General features: G+C 54.8%; 3 protein-coding genes across 14 annotated transcripts in view; 2 read left to right on the forward strand and 1 right to left on the reverse strand.

Annotated features, from left to right (window-relative positions):
- Positions 1–4,081, forward strand: part of DAP3 (death associated protein 3) — a 21,016-nt gene extending 16,935 nt beyond the window's left edge. For both annotated transcript variants that reach the window (XM_050984915.1, XM_050984916.1), the window contains exons 9-12: positions 1,901–1,960; positions 2,922–3,011; positions 3,695–3,812; positions 3,971–4,081. In XM_050984915.1, the coding sequence (XP_050840872.1) occupies positions 1,901–1,960; positions 2,922–3,011; positions 3,695–3,812; positions 3,971–4,056 (354 nt within the window). In that variant the 3' untranslated portion in view covers positions 4,057–4,081. The remainder of the gene's footprint in view (positions 1–1,900; positions 1,961–2,921; positions 3,012–3,694; positions 3,813–3,970) is intronic.
- Positions 4,082–4,095: 14 nt separating this feature from the next.
- MSTO1 (misato mitochondrial distribution and morphology regulator 1) lies at positions 4,096–8,598 on the forward strand. 4 transcript variants are annotated; one of them, XM_050984899.1, is made up of 14 exons: positions 4,096–4,243; positions 4,329–4,452; positions 4,529–4,583; positions 4,770–4,833; positions 4,941–4,989; positions 5,292–5,406; positions 5,502–5,619; positions 5,710–5,844; positions 5,932–6,084; positions 6,588–6,719; positions 6,809–6,990; positions 7,153–7,251; positions 7,330–7,448; positions 8,123–8,598. In XM_050984899.1, exons 1-14 carry the CDS (start codon positions 4,169–4,171, stop codon positions 8,350–8,352), a joined length of 1,650 nt encoding a protein of 549 aa, XP_050840856.1. In that variant the 5' UTR covers positions 4,096–4,168; the 3' UTR covers positions 8,353–8,598. The 4 variants fall into 4 exon arrangements, 1 of the variants encoding a protein (XP_050840856.1); XR_007780026.1 differs by having other exon boundaries at positions 4,098–4,243; positions 7,330–7,699; positions 8,123–8,265; XR_007780024.1 differs by lacking the exon at positions 8,123–8,598 and adding an exon at positions 7,931–8,046 and having other exon boundaries at positions 4,098–4,243; positions 7,330–7,860.
- Positions 8,599–8,629: 31 nt separating this feature from the next.
- GON4L (gon-4 like) overlaps positions 8,630–17,500 on the reverse strand; it is a 35,910-nt gene continuing 27,039 nt past the window's right edge. For 5 of the 8 annotated variants that reach the window (XM_050984892.1, XM_050984893.1, XM_050984890.1 and 2 more), the window contains 6 exons: positions 17,298–17,417; positions 15,662–16,183; positions 13,891–14,089; positions 12,114–12,690; positions 11,525–11,627; positions 8,630–9,113 (listed from right to left, as the gene is read on the reverse strand). In XM_050984892.1, the coding sequence (XP_050840849.1) occupies positions 8,964–9,113; positions 11,525–11,627; positions 12,114–12,690; positions 13,891–14,089; positions 15,662–16,183; positions 17,298–17,417 (1,671 nt within the window). In that variant the 3' untranslated portion in view covers positions 8,630–8,963. The remainder of the gene's footprint in view (positions 9,114–11,524; positions 11,628–12,113; positions 12,691–13,890; positions 14,090–15,661; positions 16,184–17,297; positions 17,418–17,500) is intronic. The other 3 variants (XM_050984895.1, XM_050984897.1, XM_050984891.1) reach the window with 2 other exon arrangements.

Below are 17,500 nucleotides of genomic sequence, written 5' to 3' on the forward strand. Positions count from 1 at the left end.
TGGGGGTTAATCTCCCAATTACAGCTTCAGGTATGAAGCCATTCACCCCAAATTTGCTCCCCCCAGCTCAGTTTAGTTTGCATTTTTCAAGGCCTGAGGCAGTGAGGTGTCCCTGAGTGCCAGGCTGGAGAGGAATTGCTGTGTCTGCCCAAAGTGGGACAGCTGGAGCTCGCAGTGTATGTGGAGTTTGGAGTTAGACACCAAAGGATTGCAGGATTACAAATATATAAAAAAAATAAAAATGATTTATTTTAGTCCCCAGCTCTGCCCTGGGGACAGCCCTGATTCCTGCTGCAGGGAGGAGCAGCGAGGCTCTCTCAGTTGGTTTCTGTGGCTATCCCTGAAAACATTCAGGCTTTGGAGGGGCCTGAGAGGTTCATATTGCTCTTTAGACAGTTTTTCCTGAGTTTTTGCTGTCTCTCCCCGAGGCAGAAGTGCAGGTGGGTGTTGGAGGAGCAGGGCCTGGCTGTTGCTCAGTGCATGACTCAGGTTTGATGCTGCAGGGTGAAGGGAAGGCAAAGGAAAAACCGTGGCTGGGGGATGGAAATGATCCTGGAGGATAGAAATGATCCAGGGGGATAGAAATGATCCTGGTGGATAGAAGTGATCCTGGAGGGTAGAAATGATCCTGGGGGATAGAAATGATCCTGAGGATAGAAATGATCCTGGAGGGTAGAAGTGATCCTGGAGGACAGAAGTGATCCTGGGGGATGGAAATGATCCTGGAGGATGGAAATGATCCTGGAGGATAGAAATGATCCTGGAGGATGAAATGATCCTGGAGGATAGAAATGATCCTGGAGGATAGAAATGATCCTGGAGGATAGAAGTGATCCTGGAGGATAGAAATGATCCTAGAGGATAGAAATGATCCTGGAGGATAGAAATGATCCTGGAGGATAGAAGTGATCCTGGAGGGTAGAAATGATCCTGGGGGATAGAAATGATCCTGGTGGATAGAAGTGATCCTGGAAGAAAGAAGTGATCCTAGAGGATAGAAATGATCCTGGAAGATAGAAATGATCCTGGGGGATAGAAATTATCCTGGAGGATAGAAATGATCCTGGAGGGTAGAAATGATCCTGGAGGGTAGAAATGATCCTGGAGGATAGAAATGATCCTGGGGGATAGAAATGATCCTGGAGGATAGAAATGATCCTGGAGTAGATAAGTGTTCCTGGAGGATAGAAATGATCCTGGAGGATAGAAATGATCCTGGAGGATAGAAATGATCCTGGAGGATAGAAATGATCCTGGAGGATAGAAATGATCCTGGAGGATAGAAATGATCCTGGAGGATAGAAATGATCCTGGAGGATAGAAATGATCCTGGAGGATAGAAGTGATCCTGGAGGATAGAATGATCCTGGTGGTGGATAAATGATCCTGGAGGATAGAATGATCCGGGATAGAAGTGATCCTGGAAGATAGAAAGTGATCCTGGAGTAGATAAGTGATCCTGGAGGATAGAAATGATCCTGGGGGATAGAAATGATCCTGGAGGATAGAAATGATCCTGGAGTAGATAAGTGATCCTGGAGGATAGAAGTGATCCTGGAGGATAGAAATGATCCTGGGGGATAGAAATGATCCTGAGGATAGAAATGATCCTGGTGGATAGAAGTGATCCTGGAGATAGAAATGATCCTGGGGATAGAATGATCCTGCGGATAGAAATGATCCTGGGGGATAGAAATGATCCTGGTGGATAGAAGTGATCCTGGAGTAGATAAGTGATCCTGGAGGATAGAAATGATCCTGGAGGATAGAAGTGATCCTGGAGGATAGAAGTGATCCTGGAGTAGATAAGTGATCCTGCCAGCCTGGTTGGAGGGAGGGGAGGGGGGTTTGTGTCTCAGAAGCTGCTGGCAGTGCAGGTGATGCAGGCCATCCCCTCCAGGTTTCTCCAGAGGAGCTGACACTGGTGCACAGCCTGCGCAAGATGCTGACCAACGACTGGGTGAGTTCTGCCTCTGCCAGCAGTGAAACCCCAGCAGTTCAATCTGCCACAAACCAGAGTCCAGCAGTGCTGAGGGCACAGCAGCAGTGTCTGACAGCCCTGGGGACAATGAGCACAGCTGGAATCTGCAGCAGCATTTCCTGGTTCCTCTGCTGGAGCTGGAGGGGTCTGACAGCCCTGGGGACAGTTTGGGTTCCTTGAGCTCCTTGAGCTAATCAGAACTTCTGGTTTCTGAACGTTCTGCTGTAGCATTCAGCTCCTGCTGCTGCTTTTTCAACCCCCTGGATGCTCAGAGCTAGAACCAGTAGCTGCAGGTTTAAAGGGGTACAGGGAAGTCCATTTTAAAGTGTTTGACTTGTTGGCATAGAAAACCCCTTAAAGGTAAGAAAAGTTTCAATGCCAGCCCTGGGAACATGAGCTGTGTATTTATTTTCCCTGTGCTCACGTGGAGCAGCCAGGATTGGTGTGATTGGAGCATGATAAAAAGTGAATCTTGCAGAATTTCTGAAGAATCCAGATCCCAAGTTGGGATCTTAAATCCCACCCAGTGCCACCCCTGACACCTTCCATGAACCCAGGTGGCTCCAGCTTGGCCTTGGGCACTGCCAGGGATCCAGGGACAGCCCCAGCTGCGCTGGGCACCTCCCAGGGAACAATTCCTGCCCAATATCCCCTCCATCCCCCTTCTCCTGTCCCTCCAGGCCTTGTCCCCAGTCCCTCTCCAGCTCTCCTGGAGCTCCTTTAGGTACTGGAAGGGGCTCTGAGCTCTCCTTGGAGCTTCACCTCTCCAGGTGAGCACCCCCAGCTCTCCCAGGCTGGCTCCAGAGGGGCTCCATCATGGAACCTCCTCTGCACTTGCTCCAGCAGCTCCATCCTGCAATAAAAAACGCCCCAGGGGTTGATCCTCAACCAGCCCTGGGTTTGCAGCTGACAGGATTTTTATTTCTGATCTGCCTTCCAGACTGGAGGTGCCATTGTCACCACCCTCAGCCAGACTGGCTCGCTCTTCAAACCCAGCTCAGCCTACACTCCCCAGGAGCTGCTGGGAAAGGTGAGTCAAGGCCTCTTTTGGAGTTTTTTAACTCTCTTCACATTGAGAAACAAACAAAAAAATTGGTTGGTGACCTGGTTTTGTTCAAGGGGACACTGCTCAGGCTCTCTGTGGGTCACACACACCTTGGGGTCAGCAGTGCCCTGAGTGCCAGGGGAGCCAAAAGTGTCCTGGGCTGTGCCAGGCACAGGGACAGGGCAGGGACTGTCCCCGCCCTGGGGCAGTTTGGGCATCCCGATCTCTGAAAGCTCTGCAGCTGCTGGAGAGTGGCCCCAGGAGGGTCTGGAGGAGCATCTGAGGGCAGTTCTGTCCAGCTGGGAAAGAGGAGCCTGGAAGGATCTCAGGGATCTGCAGCTCTGATTTCTGTGGCCAGGACAGGGCCCGAGGGAATGCCTGGAGCTGTGGCAGGGGAGGGTTGGGCTGGAAAAGGAAAAGGCTCTTCCAGAGGGTGCTGGGCACTTACAGGGAATGGGCACAGCCAGAGCTCCAGGAGCACCTGGACACCACTCCCAGGCACAGGATGGGATCGCTGGGGGGTCTCAGGGCCAGGAGTTGGACTGGGTGATCCTTGGGGGTCCCTTCCAACTCTGGATTCTCCAGAACTCCATGACTGAGCTCCCAAGGCTTCTGGGCCGTGTCCCCACCCAGCCCCAGCACTGACCCTGCCTGACCTCCCTTCCCAGGAGGGCTTCGATGCCTTGGACCCCTTTGTGCCCATCCCGGTCCCCAACTACAGCCCGAAGGAGTTCGAGAGCTGCTACGGCTACTACCTGGAGCGCCGCTGGCTGCAGCACGAGAAAGGTCAGTGCTGGGAGAGGGGGGAAACCCGGGGCTCGGCCGGGGGCCGTGCCCGCCCTGCCGTGCCATTCCCTCCCTCCATCCCGCTCCCAGCCCCTCCATCCCTCCCCCAGCCCCTCCAGCTCCGTTTTTCTCGGTTTTTCTCTGTTTTTCTCTCGCAGCGCGCACGGAGGAAGGCAAGGCGGAGCTGCGGTTCCTCAGCGGCTCCAACCCGCGGCAGCTGGACCGGCTGGCGGGACCCCTATAGCGCAATAAAGGCTCCGTTCCCCCGGTGTCCGTGTCCGTGTCCCGCCCCCGCTCGCGTCTCCGCCCGTCCGGGGCGGGCCCCGTGACGCGCTCCCGGTTCCTGCGGCGGGGCCATGCTGGGGGAGGCGGTCACGCTGCAGCTCGGCCACTACTCGGGCTGCGTGGGCGCGCACTGGTGGGGGCTGCAGGTGCGGGGGGAGCTGCGGGACGGGCTGGGGGTCGGCCCGGGCCCGGGGCTCGCTCTGATCGCTTCTCGGCCGCCGTTCCCCGCAGGCCGCCGCGCTGCGCAGCCCCGCCGAGCCCGCCGAGCTCCGCGCGGCCGCGCTGCTCCGCTTCGGGCGGGGCCCGGGCGGCACCGAGAGCCCCGCGCCGCGGCTGGTGGCGCTGGAGCTGAAAGGTAGCGCGGGATGGATGCGGGGGCCGGGCGGGATGGGGCACCGGGCGGCCCCGCCGTCACCGGGCTCTGTTTGCAGGCGGCGTGGGCGCGCTCAGACCGGACGAGGCGGGCACGGAGCCGCCGGTGAGCTGGTGAGTGCGGGACGGGAGAGAACGGGGCTGCCGGTGAGCTGGGGAGTGCGGGACGGAGAGAGAACGGGAGGGAACGGGGCTGCCGGTGAGCTGGGGAGTGCGGGACGGGAGGGAACGGAGCCGCCGGTGAGCTGGGGAGTGCGGGACGGGCCGGGGTCCCGCAGCTGCCGCCGCTTTGTGTCGCAGGGACGGGGCTATCGCCGATTACCGGGACCGGGACTGCGCGTCGCGGGACACCGGGAGCCGCAGGGTGAGCGCGGCCGCGGGTCCCGCAGCGCTCCCGGGGACGAGGACCCCGCTCCTCCCGGGGACGAGGCCAAGCGCCCCGTAACAGCCGTGCCGGGATTGTTCCCGTAGGGAGACGCTGCCGGGGACGCCAAGGGGAATCCCGGTGCTGCGGGACCAGGTGTGTGCGCGGGGCCGGTGCGGGGCGGGTTCCTTCTCTGGGATCAGTTCCAGAAAGGCAGAATGAGAATTCCCAGGCCCCTGCTGTGGGACAGCGTGTTAGGGAACAGGGAGAAGGAAAACTGTGGGATAAGAGTGCTTGGCTTAGGGGGAGCTGGGTCAGCAACAGATGGGCTAAAAACTGGGTAAGTTAAAAAACAGATTTTGCATTCTCAGGGATGCTCAGAGCTGAAGGGGATGCTCAGAGCCAAAGGGGAGGCTCAGAGCTTTCAGGACCTTTGCTCTCCCTCTGCCTCCCTGCAGGTGCAGCTCCTGCAGGCTCCCAGGACGCTCCCTCAGTGAGGCTCTGGTCTGATTACCTCAACGTGCCCCTGCACCCCAAGAGCCTCTACGTGATCCGGCAGTACCTGCACGATGGGTATGGCCAGGCCTTTGGTCCAGACCCCAAACCAGGAGCTGAGTTTTGCCTTCAGGGATGAACAGAAAGGATGAAATAACCCCTTTGTCCCTTAGGGACTGTGGTTGTCTCGAAGCCTTTGGGCAGGGTGAAAGTCTCCTGCAGGACCCTGCCTGTGTGGAGGAGTTGGAAGATCGGCTGCACTTCTACGTGGAGGAGTGTGACTACCTTCAGGTGCTCACCTTGTCCAGGCTCCCTTTGCTTCCAGGAACCTTTCTGCTCGAGGTGAAGCTGAACCTGAGCTGCTGCTGCTGTTTCCCCCAGGGGTTTCAGGTGCTTTGTGACCTGCACAATGGATTCTCTGGAGTTGGTGCCAAGGTGACAGAGCTGCTCCACGACGAGTACTCACGGAAGGGGATCCTGACCTGGGGCCTGACTCCAGCCCTGAGTGCTGTGGGAGTGAGTAAACACTGGGGAGAGCCAAGAGCAGGTGCCCAGCCTGCCTCTGACAGGTTCTTGGTTCCAAGGGTTGGATTTTCCCCCCAGGACCCTCAGAAGAGTTTCTGCAGACTGATGAACACAGCCCTGGGCATTGCCCACCTCTCCCGTCACAGCTCTCTCTTCTGCCCCCTGTCCCTCAGCGGGAGTTTGGGACTCAAGCCAGAACCTCCTGTGACCTTTCCATACATAAATTACAATGTAAGTCCTGGTCTGGGCATCGAGCTCCTGCAGCTCCAGCCCTCTCTCAGTGTTTCCTGCAGCTCTGTTGTTATTTTATGGCTTTTCATGGTGCTGTTCTGCTCAGCAGAAACCTTCTCCTGCTTTTTCACTGGCACTTAGCTGCCAGCTTTTCATTTCTCTGTCGTTTTCTTCCTGCTTTTGAGGATAGTAACACATTTCCTTGGCCACTGTGCTGCCTGCAGTGCTGGCACTGAAGAAAAGCCTTCACCACATTATTCTCCATGCTTGGAGTCACTCCAGCCTCACTGGAGCCCCAAGGAGCCAAGGAAAGAGAAAGAAACTGGCACCAAAGCATTTATCAGCCAACAGCTGGGCTGGAACTGCAGCTACACCCTGGCTGCTCGTCCCAGCCCTGAAATAACTGCAAACCACCTCTTCTAGAGGCACAATTTACAGTCTGGTTAAATTAAATACACAAACTGGGAGCTGTCCTGCAACTCCTGCCTCTGTCTCCTCCCCAGGCATCCCTGAACTACCACAGCAGTGCAATTCTGGCTGCAGCACTCGACACCCTCACGGCTCCCTACAGGCTCTGCTCCTCCCAGGCCTCCATGCTGCACTTTGCCGACTCCCTCACCTTCTCTGGGAGGAAGGTGAGGATGAGGAGACCTTCCAGCTGTGCTGCAGCTGTTCTGCACGCCCCCAGCCGTGCTCCAGACTCTGCTCTGTGCCCCCACTCCAGGTTGTGGCTGCCTGGGCAGCTCTTCCCTTCCCTGCCTTGTCGGGCTCCTCGCTCCCTGATGTTCTAAGTGCCCACCAGGACCTGCCCTGGAAGCTCCTGTCCTCCTGGAAGGAGCAGAAGGTCAGCTCCTGCTTTGCTCAGTCTGTTGTGCTGCGAGGAATGTGCCAGGAGAAAGCCACCAGGTAAATCTGCATTTGAGCTGCATTTCCTGCAGGATTCCTCACTGGGGGCCCCGCTGAGGAGCAGCCTGCTGACTGAGTGCTGCTAATTTTAGAGCAGAACAGCTGAAAAGCAGCTGAGGCATGGATGGTTCCAGGCTGGAACACCCTGAATTTCCTTTGCAGCAGCTGCCCAGGCCAGCCCAGGTCCCCCCTGCACAGCTGTGAGAGCCCTGGGCAGGTGCTGCAGCACCACCTGCACTCCCAGTTCCCAGGAGCCTTCAGGTGGGTGCAGGGCTGGAGCTTCAGGGGGGGCTGGTTCAGAGCAGGGAGCTCGGGGTGACTTCATTCCTCTCCTCACAGCACATGCCAGGTGCTCCAGCAGCCCTGCCACACCCAGCCTCCCTTCCCCCAGTTCTTCTCTCCTCTCCTGAGCAGACGAGGCTTCCTCCTGGATAGAGCTCAGGGCTTTTCCTCAGCAGGTAACAAACACCCCTTCAACCCTGCAGCACAGAGATCAGGGCCTGACAGAGCTCAAAATGATCAACAACAGCCCAGAGTTATTAACAACAAACCGAAATTATTGAAAACCAAAATTACTGAAAACCAAAATTACTGAAAACCAAAATTACCAACAACGAGCCGAGCCGGTGTGCAGAGCTGAGCTCGGGCTCGGTGCTTGTGACAGCACAGGGGACAAGCTGAGGCTGTGGTGGCTCTTTAACCCCTGCAGGTGTGGAGAGCATCCCTGTGCTGGCAGCCCTGCACAGCTGTGAGAGCTGAGCTCCAGCTCGGTGCTTGTGACAGCACAGGGACAAGCTGAGGTTCTGGTGGCTCTTTAACCCCTTGTGACAGCTCCAGCCGGGTGCTGTGACAGCACAGGGACAAGCTGAGGTTCTGGTGGCTCTTTAACCCCTTGTGACAGCTCCAGCTGGGTGCTGTGACAGCACAGGGACAAGCTGAGGCTGTGGTGGCTCTTTAACCCCTTGTGACAGCTCCAGCTGGGTGCTGTGACAGCACAGGGGACAAGCTGAGGCTGTGGTGGCTCTTTAACCCCTGCTGTGCTGTCACCCTGCAGAGCTGTGACAGCTCCAGCTGGGTGCTGTGACAGCACAGGGGACAAGCTGAGGCTGTGGTGGCTCTTTAACCCCTGCAGGTGTGCAGAGCATGCCCGTGCTGGCAGCCCTGCAGAGCTGCCCTGGCCTGCACTCGCTGCTCTCGGGGCTCTGCCGGGAGCTGCGGCCGCGGCGCTGGGGCGGCTCCTGTGCAGCTGGGCTGGAGCAGGACGACTTCCAGGAGGCCCTGGAGGAGCTGAGAACCCTGGCCCAGTGCTATGAGACAGGCTGTGGAGCTGCTGGATCTGAGGAGGAAGGAGATTCTGACTAACCCAGGCTCCCCCAAGGAAGGGAGTGGTTTTGGGGATGGCCCAGCTGTTGCTTTCTTCTCATTTTACCTAAAAAAAAAACTCTCCTCACTTCTGGGTGAAGTTCTCCCAGTTGTGTTACAAAGGAGGAAAGCTGCTTTTGTGAGGGATGGTTTTATATATTTTGGTGGTTTTTTGGTTCTTTTTTACCAGCTGTGCAAACTGGATTTGCTCTGTAAACCCCCACAATAAATAGAAAATGCAGCCTGTGAGGTCTCACACACAATCAGCACAAGGGGAGAACTTAGAAAAGGTCTCGTGTTTGTTCCAGATGAAAACTGACATCTCAGGGTACAATATTTACAGTCCTGGTCAGAGGCTTCACCCCAAGGCCAGCTCAGTGTCCACAAGTTCTCGTATTCCACTGCTGAAACTCCCCAGGGGAGTCCTAAAGAATTTTCCCCTTTTCCTTCCTGCCTTTGGTTTGGAACAGGCTGGAAATGGAACAACAAAACAATAAAAATTTAAGGTGCTGTCTCAAGTACCTGTGCAAACATTTTTCCACAGCACCTGTCTAGCAGCAAACTGAGAATAAAACCAAAACTCTCTTGTGGTGAGGCAGTGATTGATCCTCTCAGTCATCAGGTTCTTCCTCAGAGAGCAGCAGGTCTTTGTCTGACAGCTGGTCGGTGTTACTGGTGCTGGTGGCATCCTCCTCATCCTCAGAGCTGCCGTCACAGGAGGTGTGGAACAGCCTCATCAGCTCCCTGAACCTGTGGGACACCTGCAGACAGGGGGACCAGGGTGACAAGGGGGACAAGGGACCTGGCAGCTGCCAGCAGCTGGGATTTCGTCTGACCAAGCTCAGGGTGTTCTCTAACACCAAAAAACCAAAAAATCAACACCCCAGTGGCACTTGATACAAGACTGAGTCATAAGGAAGAGAACTGGAAGGGTTTTGTTCTCTCTGGAGGAAACAGTTCCATTCCCAGGGCACATCTGGCAGATTGGGAGGGAACAGTTCCATTCCCAGGGCACATCTGGCACTTGGGGAGGGAACAGTTCCATTCCCCAGGGCACATCTGGCAGATTGGGGAGGGAACAGTTCCATTCCCAGGGCACATCTGGCAGATTGGGGAGGGAACAGTTCCATTCCCCAGGGCACATCTGGCAGATTGGGAGGGAACAGTTCCATTCCCAGGGCACATCTGGCACTTTGGGAGGGAACAGTTCCATTCTCCAGGGCACATCTGGCACTTTGGGAGGGAACAGTTCCATTCCCAGGGCACATCTGGCACTTGGGAGGGAACAGTTCCATTCTCCAGGCACATCTGGCAGATTGGGAGGGAACAGTTCCATTCCCAGGGCACATCTGGCACTTGGGGAGGGAACAGTTCCATTCCCAGGGCACATCTGGCACTTTGGGAGGGAACAGTTCCATTCCCAGGGCACATCTGGCAGATTAGAACAGTTCCATTCCCAGGGCACATCTGGCAGATTGGGGAGGGAACAGTTCCATTCCCCAGGGCACATCTGGCACTTTGGGAGGGAACAGTTCCATTCCCAGGGCACATCTGGCACTTTGGGAGGGAACAGTTCCATTCCCAGGGCACATCTGGCACTTTGGGAGGGAACAGTTCCATTCCCAGGGCACATCTGGCAGATTAGAACAGTTCCATTCCCAGGGCACATCTGGCAGATTGGGGAGGGAACAGTTCCATTCCCAGGGCACATCTGGCAGATTGGGAGGGAACAGTTCCATTCCCCAGGGCACATCTGGCAGATTGGGAGGGAACAGTTCCATTCCCAGGGCACATCTGGCACTTGGGGAGTGAACAGTTCCATTCCCAGGGCACATCTGGCAGATTGGGAGGGAACAGTTCCATCCCCAGGGCACATCTGGCAGATTGGGAGGGAACAGTTCCATTCCCAGGGCACATCTGGCAGATTGGGAGGGAACAGTTCCATTCCCCAGGGCACATCTGGCACGATGGGGAGGAACAGTTCCATTCCCAGGGCACATCTGGCAGATTGGAAACAGTTCCATTCCCCAGGGCACATCTGGCAGATTGGGAGGGAACAGTTCCATTCCCAGGGCACATCTGCACAGTGGGGAGGGAACAGTTCCATTCCCAGGGCACATCTGGCAGATGGGGAGGGAACAGTTCCATTCCCAGGCACATCTGGCAGATTGGGGAGGAACAGTTCCATTCCAGGGCACATCTGGCAGATTGGGAGGGAACAGTTCCATTCCCAGGCACATCTGGCAGTTGGGGAGGGAACAGTTCCATTCCCAGGGCACATCTGGCAGATGGGGAGGAACAGTTCCATTCCCAGGCACATCTGGCAGATTGGGAGGGAACAGTCCATTCCCAGGGCACATCTGGCAGATTGAGGGAACAGTTCCATTCCCAGGGCACATCTGGCAGATTGGGAGGGAACAGTTCCATTCCCAGGCACATCTGGCAATTGGAACAGTTCCATTCCCAGGGCACATCTGGCAGATTGGGAGGGAACAGTTCCTTCCGGGCACTCTGGCAGATTGGGAGGCGAACAGTTCCATTCCCCGGGCACATCTGGCAGATGGGGAGGGAACAGTTCCATTCCCAGGGCACATCTGGCACTTGGGGAGGGAACAGTTCCATTCTCCAGGGCACATCTGGCACTTGGGGAGGGAACAGTTCCATTCCCCAGGGCACATCTGGCAGATTGGGAGGGAACAGTTCCATTCCCAGGGCACATCTGGCAGATTAGCACAGTTCCATTCCCCAGGGCACATCTGGCAGATTAGAACAGTTCCATTCCCAGGGCACATCTGGCAGATTAGAACAGTTCCACTCCCCAGGGCACATCTGGCAGATTGGGAGGGAACAGTTCCATTCCCCAGGGCACATCTGGCAGATTGGGAGGGTTGTTTCAGAGACAGAACAGATCCTTGGGAGGAGGAGGAGGCTGAGCAGCAGCCACTGAAACAAGCCCAGTGCCAAATGCCAGCTCAGGTGTCCCTAAATGCCAGCTCAGGTGTCCCTGGTGACCCTGCCAGCACCAGGGCACGCAGGGCTCTGGGCACCACTCAAACACAACAGGGTTTGGTTTGGTTTGTGTTCCTTCTATTTGCAGCTGAGATGATTTTTTCCTCAGACTGAGAGGGCAGCCCCCCTCCCCTCCCAGCCCCTCTCCCCCAGCCCCCCTCACCTCACTGGCTGTCTTGTTGCCCAGTTTCTGGGAGATGGCGTGGAAGGTGTCCAGGTGGGCTCCCTTCTCCTGGCAGGTGGTGAGGATCACTCTGTCAGCCTCCCTGCAGAGCAGAGCCCCTGTGAGAGCAGCCCAGAGCCAGCAGGAGACCCAAATACCCCAGCCCTGATCCCAGCCCTGATCCCAGCCCTGATCCCAGCTCAGCAATCCCAGCTCAATCCCAGCTCAGCAATCCCAGCTCAGCACAGCTCAATCCCAGCCCTGTTCAATCCCAGCTCAGCAATCCCAGCTCAATCCCAGTTCTATCCCTGAGCAAGGCTCCTCCTGCCACCCCCACCCAGACCCTTCTCAGAGCCCCTTTAGCCTGGTTCCAGTTTTCTGAAGGAGGTTTTAAGGCTTTTTGAGGAACCTTTTGAGAAGGTTTGAAGTTTTTTCCCCCAGTGAGAGCCCAGCCAGGAGCAGCTGAACTGAGCAAGGTGCAAAGGGAAGGCCCAGAGGACAGGGACAGAAAATGAAAAGAAAGGACCCAGTAAGAGCTGGAGCCCAGCAGGAGGCACAGGAGGAAGAGGAGGAGGTGAGGCAGGAGTACCTGGTCCAGAGCACGACCTTCTCCCCAGTGGAGCTGACTTTGCTGTTCTTGGCACACACGGTGGCCTCTGTCACCCTCTGCTGCTGCTGCTCCTCCTCCCGGGGCCCCGCTCTGGCCTCGGGCTGCTGCTGCCCCAGGGAGCTGCTGCTGCCTGCACCGGAGCCTGGCCTGGCCTGGGGAGCACCTCCAGTGTCCCCCCTGCAGCCCTGCCCTGCTGCAGCTGCTCCCCGCAGCTCTGGGGCAGAGCCCCCCGGCTGGGGGAGCCCCCCGGGCGGGCAGGGAGCAGCTCCTGGGGCTGCTGAGGGCAGCAGGTCCCCCCCAGGCTGCTGCAGCCCCTCGGGGCAGGGGCAGCCTCTGCTCCCCTGAGGCAGCTCCAGAGCCCACCTGGGACCCGGGGCTGCAGAGTCCCCGTCCCTGGCAGCGCCCACACCTGCACTGGAACCTTCTGGAACACGGGCAGCAGCAGCAGCAGGGGCAGCAGCAGGGGCAGCAGCAGCAGCAGGGGCAGCAGGGGCAGCAGGGGCTGCCTTGTCCCCAGGTGTGCTGGAGGCCAGCCTTGCTTCCAGCTGAGATCCTGCTGAGAAACCCAACAAGGTCAGGGAGCTGCAAGGAGCCCTCATGGCCCGAGAGCTGGAGGGGATTATTGAGATTACAGAGCCCAGGGCTGCACCTGACAGCAACGGGATGGAATGGAATGGAATGGAATGGAATGGAAAGGGGGAATGGAAGGGAGAGGATAGAGAGAGTTAAAGTGGAGAGGAACAGAATGAGAAGCAATAGAGAGACAGAGGAGGAAGAGACAGGAGAGAAGGGAGTGGAAGAAAGAGAAGGTAAGAGAATGAGAAGAGAAGAAAATAGAAGAGAAGACATAGCAAGATAAGAGAAGAGAAGTAGTAAGATAATATAATATAATATAATAGAATAGATATAAGATAAATAATATAATATAATATAATATATAATATAATATAATATAAATAATAAATATAATATAATATAATATATATAATGTAATGTATAGAAGATCTATTAACTATATAGGAATATAATGTAATGTATAAAATATATGTAATGTAATGTAATGTAATATATAGAATATCTATTAAATATATAGTAATATAATATAACATAACATCATATCATATAACATATATTAGAGAAAGAATAGAATAATAAAAATATATTGTAATAGAATATAATGTAATGTAATATGATGTAATGTACTGTAACATATAGAATAGAATATCTATTAAATATATAGGAATATATTATAATATATATTATGTAATGTAATGTAATATAATATAATATAATATATAGAATAGAATATCTATTAGATATATAGTATTATATTTATAGAATTAGAATTATAATATATAAATAGAATATAGAATTAATAGAATAGAATTAACAGAATAGAATATCTATTAAATATATAGTAATAGAGTAGAACTAATAGAATAGAATACTATTAAATATATTGAATATATTAAATATATTGAATATATAGTAATAGAATAGAATAGAACAGAATAAATAGGATAGAATATCTATTAAATATTTAGTAATATATAGGAATAGAATAGAATAGAATAGAATAGAATAGAATAGAGTGAATAGAATAGAATAGAATATCTATTAAATATTTAGTAATATATAGTAATAGAATAGAATATATTTAATAGAATAAATATCAATAACTCTCTAGAGGTAAATGAGCAGGAGCAGTGCCTGAGGCCCTGGAGCGGTGCCTGCAGGTGACAGGAGCTGCACCCACCTGGGGACAGGCACTCCCCCCTCCTGCTGCCGGGCCTGGCCCTGCCCGGGCCGTCCTCGGGCCCCTCCCGGCTCTCGGGCACCTCCTGGGCCTGCCCAGGCTCGGGGGGCGCCCCGGGCTCCTTCCCCTCCCTGGGGGTGAGGGGGCCGGGCAGCTCCTGGGGCTCCCTGTGCCGGTAGAGCCGGGGAGGGTCACACACCTGCAGGGGACAGAGGGAGGGTCACTGTCCTGGGCACCCACAGCTGGGGGGCTGCACCTCTGGGGGATCCCTGCTCACAGCTGGATGGCTGCACAGCTGGGGGATCCCTGCTCACAGCTGGGGGGCTGCACCTCTGGGGGATCCCTGCTCACAGCTGGGGGGCTGCACCTCTGGGGGATCCCTGCTCACAGCTGGGGGGATCCCTGCTCACAGCTGGATGGATCCCTGCTCACAGCTGGGGGGATCCCTCCTCACAGCTGGATAGATCCCTGCTCACAGCTGGAGGGATCCCTGCTCACAGCTGGATGGATCCCTGCTCACAGCTGGGGGATCCCTGCTCACAGCTGGGGGGATCCCTGCTCACAGCTGGATGGATCCCTGCTCACAGCTGGGGGGATCCCTCCTCACAGCTGGATAGATCCCTGCTCACAGCTGGATGGATCCCTGCTCACAGCTGGATGGATCCCTGCTCACAGCTGGGGGATCCCTGCTCACAGCTGGGGGGATCCCTGCTCAGAGCTGGAGGGATCCCTGCTCACAGCTGGGGGGATCCCTGCTCACAGCTGGGGGGCTGCACCTCTGGGGGGATCCCTGCTCACAGCTGGATGGGGATCCCTGCTCACAGCTGGATGGATCCCTGCTCACAGCTGGATGGATCCCTGCTCACAGCTGGGGGATCCCTGCTCACAGCTGGGGGGATCCCTGCTCACAGCTGATGGATCCCTCTCACGCTGGATGGATCCCTGCTCACAGCTGGGGGGGATCCTGCTCACAGCTGGGGGATCCCTGCTCACAGCTGGGGGGATCCCTGCTCACAGCTGGATGGATCCCTGCTCACAGCTGGGGGGATCCCTGCTCACAGCTGGATGGATCCCTGCTCACAGCTGGATGGATCCCTGCTCACAGCTGGAGGGATCCCTGCTCACAGCTGGAGGGATCCCTGCTCACAGCTGGATGGATTTCTGCTCACAGCTGAGGGATCCCTGCTCACAGCTGGATGGATCCCTGCTCACAGCTGGGGGGATCCCTGCTCACAGCTGGGGGATCCCTGCTCACAGCTGGATGGATCCCTGCTCACAGCTGGATGGATCCCTGCTCACAGCTGGGGGGATCCCTGCTCACAGCTGGGGGAATCCTGCTCACAGCTGGGGGAATCCCTGCTCACAGCTGGGGGATCCCTGCTCACAGCTGGAGGGATCCCTGCTCACAGCTGATGGATCTCTGCTCACGGAGGTCCGTCCAGCGGGGGATCCCTGCTCACAGCTGGATGGATCCCTGCTCACAGCTGGATGGATCCCTGCTCACAGCTGGGGGATCCCTGCTCACAGCTGGATGGATCCCTGCTCACAGCTGGGTGGATCCCTGCTCACAGCTGGGGGGATCCCTGCTCACAGCTGGGGGATCCCTACTCACAGCTGGATGGATCTCCTCCTCACATCTGGATGGATCCGCCCCTCCTCACATCTGGATGGATCCCCTCCCTCCCCAGGGTCTGGGGGCTCCAGGACTCCCTGCCCTCCCCCAGGACCCCCCTGCCCCCTCCAGGACCCCCTCCCCAGCCCCCCCCCCCACCTTGCTGCCGCAGTGGCTGCAGCTCCTCCTCTTGCTCTTCTTCAGCCTCGGGTCGCTGCTCCCCTCGTGGCAGGAGCAGGGGCAGGAGCAATCCTTCAGCCCCTCCACCCACTCCACCTCCTGTGCATGGACAGACAGACACACGGACAGACACACAGACAGGCAGACACACGGACAGGCAGACACACGGACAGGCAGACAGACAGAGAGACACACAGACACACACACACAGACACACACACAGACACACACAGAGACAGACACACACAGAGACACACAGACAGACAGACAGACACACAGACAGACACACACACACACAGACACACACAGACACAGACACACAGACAGACAGACAGACAGACACACAGACAGACAGACAGACAGACAGACAGGCAGACACACAGACACACAGACAGACAGACAGACACAAGGACAGACAGACACACAGACACAGACACACAGACAGACAGACAGGCAGACACACAGACAGACAGACAGACAGACAGACAGGGGACACGGGGGCTGAACACCCGCAGGGAGCTGAGCTGCTGCTGGCAAGCAAAGCTCGGCAGGAACAGCCCCTGCCCCTCCTCCACCTCTGCCAGGCTGGTGCCACACCCTCAGGAACACCAACCAACCCCAATTCAATCCCAATCCAACCCCAATTCAATCCCAATCCAACCCCAATTCAATCCCAATCCAACCCCAATTCAACCCAAATTTAATCCAGATTAATTCCCAATTCAACCCCAATTTAATCCCAACCAACCCAAATCCAACCCCAATCCAATCCCAAATTTAATCCCAATCCAACCACAATTCAACCCCAATTTAATCCCAATCCAACCCAAATTTAATCATAATCCAAGCCAAATTTTATCCCAATTCAACCCAAATCCAACCCCAATTTAATCCCAATCTAACCCCAATTCAATCCCAATTCATTCCCAATTTAATCTGCTCACAGGTGAGAAATATCACGGAGATGCTCCAGGCCCAATTGAATCCCAGTTTAATCCCAATTTTTAATTTGCTCACAGATGAGAAATACCAGGAAAATACCCCAAACCCAATTTAATCCCAATTGAATTAAAATTTAATCCAAATTTAATTTCCTCAGGGGTGAGAAACACCAGGAAAATACCCCAAACCAAATTTAATCCAAATTTTTAATTTGCTCACAGATGTGAAATACCAGGGAGGTGCCCCAGGCCCAATTTAATCCCAATTTAATTCTAATTTAATCCAAATTTAATCCCAATTTCATTTGCTCACAGGTGTGAAACACCAGGGCAGTGCCCCAGATCCAATTAATCACAATTCAATCCCATTTAATCCTAATTCAATCCCAATTTAATCCAAATTTATTCCCAATTTAATCCCAATTTCATGTTCTCACAGGTGTGAAACACCAGGGAGATGCCCCAGGCCAATTTAATCCCATTTAATCCCAATTTAATCCCATTTAATCCCAATTCAATCCCAATTTAATCCCATTTAATCCCAATTTCATGTGCTCACAGGTGTGAAGCACCAGGGAGATGCCCCAGGCCAATTCAATCCCATTTAATCCCAATTCAATCCCATTTAATCCCAATTCAATCCCATTTAATCCCAATTTCAACACCAGGCCCACCTTCTCGTGGTGTTGGCCTCCCATCTCCTTCCTCTTCTTGTTCCTGCTGCCCCCATGAATTTTGGGTGGTTCATCCTCCTCTTCCACATCTGGCAGCGACACCTCCTCAAAGCCATCAAACTGCAGCAGAACAAACCCACCACAGCTGCCCTGAGCCGACCCAAATTTGGGGTTTTTTCCCCCAGAAACCCCAAAATTGTTTT

Source organism: Serinus canaria, chromosome 25 (genome assembly GCF_022539315.1).
Source record: "Serinus canaria isolate serCan28SL12 chromosome 25, serCan2020, whole genome shotgun sequence".
Lineage (NCBI taxonomy): Eukaryota > Metazoa > Chordata > Aves > Passeriformes > Fringillidae > Serinus > Serinus canaria.

What these genes read in the sequence shown, in the direction of transcription:
- MSTO1 (XM_050984899.1), top strand. Translation starts at nt 4,169, where the DNA reads ATGCTGGGGGAGGCGGTCACGCTGCAGCTCGGCCACTACTCGGGCTGC. An exon ending in CAGCCCTGAGTGCTGTGGGA is followed by an intron (nt 5,845 to 5,931) that starts GTGAGTAAACAC and finishes TTTTCCCCCCAG; the next exon opens with GACCCTCAGAAGAGTTTCTG. An exon ending in TGCCAGGAGAAAGCCACCAG is followed by an intron (nt 6,991 to 7,152) that starts GTAAATCTGCAT and finishes TTTCCTTTGCAG; the next exon opens with CAGCTGCCCAGGCCAGCCCA.